This window comes from Sceloporus occidentalis, unplaced genomic scaffold (genome assembly GCF_023333645.1).
Source record: "Sceloporus occidentalis isolate IW3139 unplaced genomic scaffold, rSceOcc1.0.p SCAF_18, whole genome shotgun sequence".
Classification (NCBI taxonomy): Eukaryota; Metazoa; Chordata; class Lepidosauria; order Squamata; family Phrynosomatidae; genus Sceloporus; species Sceloporus occidentalis.
The window spans coordinates 11,918,828-11,925,103 of NW_028316998.1; the positions used below are offsets into that span (position 1 = coordinate 11,918,828).

General features: G+C 37.6%; 1 protein-coding gene across 2 annotated transcripts; it reads left to right on the forward strand.

The window, feature by feature from the left end:
- Positions 1-1,457: 1,457 nt before the first annotated feature.
- On the forward strand, positions 1,458-5,667 carry LOC149302662 (iroquois-class homeodomain protein irx-1-A). 2 transcript variants are annotated; one of them, XM_089482264.1, is made up of 4 exons: positions 1,458-1,730; positions 3,928-4,930; positions 5,244-5,313; positions 5,610-5,667. In XM_089482264.1, exons 1-4 carry the CDS (start codon positions 1,458-1,460, stop codon positions 5,665-5,667), a joined length of 1,404 nt encoding a protein of 467 aa, XP_089338390.1. The 2 variants fall into 2 exon arrangements, with proteins under 2 accessions (XP_089338390.1, XP_089338391.1); XM_089482265.1 differs by having other exon boundaries at positions 5,250-5,313.
- Positions 5,668-6,276: the final 609 nt, after the last annotated feature.

Genomic DNA, 6,276 nt, shown 5'->3' on the forward strand with positions numbered 1-6,276 from the left:
AGATTTGAGGGGTTATTGCAGATTTCAACACCATTAAAGAAAGCCAAAATCTAGGATTAAAGCACACTGACACGAGTGAGGTTTCTTGAATTCTAACTATATCCACCTGATATTCCATAATAATAAACATACATCATTATTCGATGTCATACACCACTACTTGGGACTTTATATAGTTCGCCAAACGATACTATTTCAAGGCTTAACTTTTAATTCCAAAGGGGTCTCTAACAACATATACTCTATACAAAGCAATGAATGACATACATGTGGTGTAAATGTCACATTACATATGCCCTCTGCCTCTGAGTGATTTGTAAACTACCCCCCAAAACCTGCCCCCTCCACCACCACCACCATTGCAGGAATCCAAGTCACATACCTGGATGACATGTTTCAGCTTTTCAAGAAGTGGGCTGCGTTTTCTTACTTAATTATAATAATTTTCTCACTTCACGATGAGACAAATAGTAATAAACTTAATGAGTAAAGTATGTTTTTACATTATGTTAATTTAGCTTAATAGATGTTTGCCAGCCCTTTCCATGTACCATATCTATCTATCTATCTATCTATCTATCTATCTATCTATCTATTTATCTATCTATATCTCATCTACCTATCCCCCTTTTAATGCAGCAATTGTTATAGCTCCCAGTTCCTGCAGCCTTTCAATAAAGAAAGCACAGTTAAGGTAACACAGCAAGCACAGTTGTTTTTGTTAAAGGGGACACACTATGGGCTGGAAACAGCAAAACCCCAATGTTGGACAGCTGTAAAATCGTGTAGACAGGTTGTCATACAGCACTGGGGGCTTCTCTGAAAGGAGCCCATTGCTAAACATTAAATACACAATCCAGGCGAATGCAGACACACACATACACACACACACACACAGAGAAAGAAGGGGGGGAGGGAGAGGCAGTAAAAGAGACTCCCTCACATCCACTTCCCCGCATAACAGACAAACATCCCGTTTCTGTTACAGAGTAAAGTGGCCCAGCCAATGCTCAGGCCACATGCTCCAAAGGGGGAGGGGCTTGGAGCTCAAGTGAATGCCAATCAAGGCATCAACTTCAAATTGTATCTGAAAGATCAGCTCAAGACCTAAGGGCAGACACATCAGTTGGAGCTCAATTGTTGATCAGATCACATCTAAGGGATTTAGGAGCACAGAAGAGCCGAGATTTCAGGGGGAAAAAAGAGAGAGACACCCTATCGAATCCACACACCTCTCCCCTTCCTCCTCTCCGCACTCTCTCTGTAGAATACAATACTGCACAGAGAGGGAGGCAGTAAAGGTTGCTGCACACAGCGCTGCTTCACTTTTTGGGCCAAGTTTTGGTCTCTTTTATTATTATTATTATTATTATTATCACTATTATTATTTTTCTTACTTGTTGTGGTGCCGGAGAGGCAGTGTTTCCCCTGCCGGAGAGAGACACTGAGGCAGAGACATGTCCTTCCCGCAGCTGGGATACCCCCAGTATCTGAGCGCTGGCCAGGCGGCCGTCTATGGAGGGGATCGGCCGGGAGTTCTGGCCGCAGCGGCAGCTGCAGCGGCCGCAGCGGCGGCTGCCGGGTCTGGGAGGCCAGCTGGAGCAGAGCTGGGCAGCAGCTCCACCGCCGCTGTCACTTCTGTGCTGGGCATGTATGCCAGTCCCTACAGCACTCCCAACTACAGCGCCTTCCTGCCCTACACCACCGATCTCACTCTCTTCTCCCAAATGGTAAGTGGCTGTCACACGCTTATACTTTACCGACTTTATTCGCTGTTCTACTGCGCCGCGGACTATGCAGGCGTCTCCCCAGCTTTTGCGCTTATTGCCAGTGCAATATCCTTTCTAGATATCCTCAACCCATAAATAAAGTATTAATAAGGTAAATCAATAAACATTTAATTGCCGGTCCTAATTCTGTCCTTTTAAATTAAAAAAATCGTTTTCTGAATCTGAGGTGATGTTTTAATTTATGTTTGTCAATTTAGTTGCTTTTTATGATGAGTATTGAGGCTGTTTTCTTGGTTTCTTAATGTCTCTAATCGTTCTCTCAGGCAAAATTGTTGTACATATAATTGTTACAAGATACCCTGAAAAAAGAGCAAGAAAGAAAAAAAAGGCCATGAAAGATTATGACAAAAAAACTGAAAAATATCTTACTTTAACACTGGAGAGATGTCTCCCCAGGGTATATCAGGTCCTAGACTTAGATCGTCTTTCCTTCTAAGTTCAAACTTTATGCCATTTTAGGAAAGTCATGTTGTATAGTGTGCCTGGTGCTTGTTCTTAAGTTTATCTTAAATTTTCCAGAAACTGTATCTAGATAAACTCAAACCTAAGCTTTTTTTGTTGTATCACTTCCTGGATCTACATTTTTTACTTGTTGATGAATTAAGGAAGTACTCACATTTCAGATTAAAGAATACTTGCCCCCTATCCTGATTTTCATAAGACAAAAACAGCACACTAAAAATCTCCCTATTTAATAAATAGCATCAAACTGTAGCAATTATCCTTTTTTCATAGCTTCCGTATTTCCAAAATGAGTAAAATCCAGGATATTGAAATTGTTTTATCTCTGCATTGTGTTGCTTTGTAATTGGGTGACTTTTGTATCCTAAAATGTTTTACCAAAAACAAACAGTATCCTAGATTAAATAATGTTGTTTCCCTAGTTTTAAAAGTTCAATGGATATATGGACATTATTGCAATTTGATTTCCATTTACAAACCATTGTAAATTTAAATGTAATTCATTTGCCTCGAATTTCGATCATGCATTAAGTTATTTAGCGAGGTGTTGAAAGATTTATAAGTTCCTACTTATGCATTCTCTGCAGGACGCATACATTTTTTCCAAATTTAAATAAAGATGTTAAAACTGGCTAAATGAAGTGGAAAATGTATTTAAATATAATTTCACCCGAGAGCTTTTTCACTTTAAAAATCTACATAAAAATATATTTAAATCGTGATGTGTTTAATATTATTGTACAAATTAATGCTCAATATTCCTGTAAATATTCGATTTTATGAAAAAAAAAATTAATACAAAAATGACCTGCAAAATATTTCAATGGATTTAACTGAACAATCAATATATATAGGTAATCTGGAATGCCTAATTATTATTTTTTTTTTCGAGAACTATTTCTTAGCATTTCTGAGATTTATGCAGCATCCTGTATGTGAAATAAATGCAAATTGATTCTTTGTTAAGGGAGAGCAATCGCATAAATAGTTTAAAATAATTATGAGGCCTAATGATGTTAATAGAAAAAGGTTACCTGTTATTTACAAAAAAAACACCTTAACATCACCAAAAAAAAGTTGTAATATAAAAATGATGAAAACGATTATTAAAATATAGACTAGCAACAACTTGTGCTTTATTTTTTTAGATTCAAGTTTTAACTATAAAAAAATAATAATAAAATTAATAATACAAATAATGAGCGATAATAATATTAAAGAAGGAAATTAAGTGAGGTAATCAAGAGAAAGTTGCCACATGTTTTCAAGTGCAATCCATACGACATTTACATATACATAAATATTTCTTGTTAAAAGAGAAAGACTGAACTTTCTGCTTTGTATGCTTCAATATAATTAACTAAGAGTGTATTTTAATATTTTTATTTGGCATCATATCTTGTGCATCACGATAAGTGTATCTGCAGAAAATTATTAGTTTCTGAACATAGTTGAGAAAAAAATCTGAGGTTAGCAAATGGCGTTTCATTGATGGAAGGGTAAAGCTTTTGGGATTTGATGCTACAATTGTTTTACCTGAAAACCTGGTTTATTTATTTAGTTTTGAGCCTGTCTGCTCACAAAATGTGGATAAAATGAATTATATATATGTGTGTGTGTATAGATGCAAGTGTAAGTCTGATTCTAATGTATTTCTTCTGTGTATATGTTCCAGGGATCGCAGTATGAATTGAAGGATAATCCAGGTGTTCATCCAGCCACGTTTGCTGCACATACTGCCCCAGGCTACTACCCGTATGGACAGTTCCAGTATGGCGATCCAGGTCGACCCAAAAATGCCACCAGGGAGAGCACTAGCACCTTAAAGGCATGGCTAAATGAGCACAGGAAGAACCCTTACCCCACCAAAGGGGAGAAGATCATGTTGGCCATCATCACCAAAATGACCCTCACCCAGGTCTCCACATGGTTTGCCAACGCAAGGAGGAGGCTCAAGAAGGAAAACAAGGTGACCTGGGGTGCCAGGAGCAAGGAAGATGGCAATCTCTTTGGCAGCGACAATGAAGGAGACCACGAGAAAAATGAAGACGATGAGGAAATCGATCTTGAGAGCATAGATATCGATAAAATTGACGATAACGACGGCGAGCAGAGCAACGAGGAGGAGGAAGACAAGCCAGAGCATTTGAGACAGAGCGAGAAAGAAAGTTTAAAAAATGAGAGCGATCTGGTGTTGCCAGGCTCTGACGGACTTAAATCAAAGGACTCTTTGTCACTGGTGAAAGAAAACTCTGAAAGTAGCAATACCAGAATCGTAAGCCCAGGAGGCCAGGGGAGTTTACAAGTACCAACCCATAGCAAACCAAAAATATGGTCTTTGGCAGAAACAGCCACAAGCCCAGATGGGGCCCTCAAGTCATCTTCCCCTTCATCCCAAGTTAATCACACCTCTCCACCGATCCAGCACCCAGCATTCATCCCCAGCCACGGACTATACACATGCCAGATTGGTAAATTCCACAACTGGACAAACGGAGCCTTCTTAACCCAAAGTTCCTTGATAAATATGAGATCTTTATTAGGGGTCAACCACCACCACGCAGCTCATCACAACCACCACCACCATCTCCAGGCCCACCAACAAGCACACCTGTTAACAGCCAACCTGGGAGCCCTTAACGACAAAAACACAGAAGGGAGCAGTCCCAAGCACACAGGTGATGAATTAACCCAAAGTGTATATTGCCTTTAGACCTCTTGTCAGCCTTGCGCCCGTCTATGTGTATTATGTAGCAGTAGGGTCAATTGCCTCTGTTCCTTTTGGAACAACATTGTTTCAATTCTTCCTAACCTCTGTTACTGTAGTAATCTGTCATAGAAGACATAGAAACAGCAGTGTACTTATGTTATTCACCCCACAAAAAAGCCTGGAGAAAACGACACCGGGCATCAATGGGTTAATCTCCTTAAAAAAAAAAAACTTTTGCTGATTTTTTTTAATGTTTTTTTTTCGTCTTTCTTTTCCCATAGAAAGAGAAAACGTCCAGAGGACCGAATCTCCACCTCAGTTAAAGCCCCCCTTCCAGGCTGTTCGTGAAAAGTAAGCCTCCATCTCTTCAATTCTACCGTATTGTGCCCACAGAAAAGGGAGGATAATCGCAAGGAAAAAAACTTCTATCCATAACATGTACAGAAAATGTAAATCATTATACACTGAATTTATATATAAATCTGTAAAATATTTAGTTAATAAATAATATATCTATTTCGAGTTTACAAATAAAGAATATAAATATCTATGTTCCTTGATTTGTATAATTTATTCTAATTCTGATGATGTTATTATTAATATCAATTCTAGAATTTTAGTTATATCTTTGGTTTTCTTCTTTGCAGCTCACTTTCACAACAAGAAGGGACACCACGCATATTAACAGCACTTCCCTCTGCCTGATTATTGAACCTTTAAAAAAGTCAAAATATGGACAATAATAGGGAAATTCCTAAAATGACTTTGTTTGCAATAAAGTGGGATAAATCCAGATAAAAGGTTTTCGCAAATCTGTCGATGGATCCTTTCTCCACTGTACCATTTCAGCTCCTGTAAATTCAGACCATTAATTGATTATTATTTTTTTTTCGTTTTGGTAAATGTTCTTAAGTATATGTGTTTTTTCTTCTGTATATAAAGTGATCTAAAATTGTAAATAGCGCGTCAGCAGAAACTTGTCTAAATCATATATTTTTGTCAAATAAACTAAATGAAATTATGAAATATCCGTAATTTTTCTTGATCTTTCATTTTTAATTTAAACAAATCTGATTTTTAACAGGTTTTTTTTTATTTAATGGTATGCAAGTATAACAGTTGCTTGGTTTTCTTGGTTTAGGCAGACAATTTCCATTTTAATGTCGGTCATTATGAAGAAAAAGGATACGTTAAGACAATTAGTCATGGTTTGGTTTATGGTGATTACTTCAGTTAGTACAATCTGCTGCCTTGTATAATTTCTTTTCAGCCATGAGTGAACTTTTTTTTTCTGAAAGGATTGTTTAAGAATAG

What these genes read in the sequence shown, in the direction of transcription:
- LOC149302662 (XM_089482264.1), top strand. Translation starts at nt 1,458, where the DNA reads ATGTCCTTCCCGCAGCTGGGATACCCCCAGTATCTGAGCGCTGGCCAG. An exon ending in GAGCAGTCCCAAGCACACAG is followed by an intron (nt 4,931 to 5,243) that starts GTGATGAATTAA and finishes CTTTTCCCATAG; the next exon opens with AAAGAGAAAACGTCCAGAGG. An exon ending in TTCCAGGCTGTTCGTGAAAA is followed by an intron (nt 5,314 to 5,609) that starts GTAAGCCTCCAT and finishes TCTTCTTTGCAG; the next exon opens with CTCACTTTCACAACAAGAAG.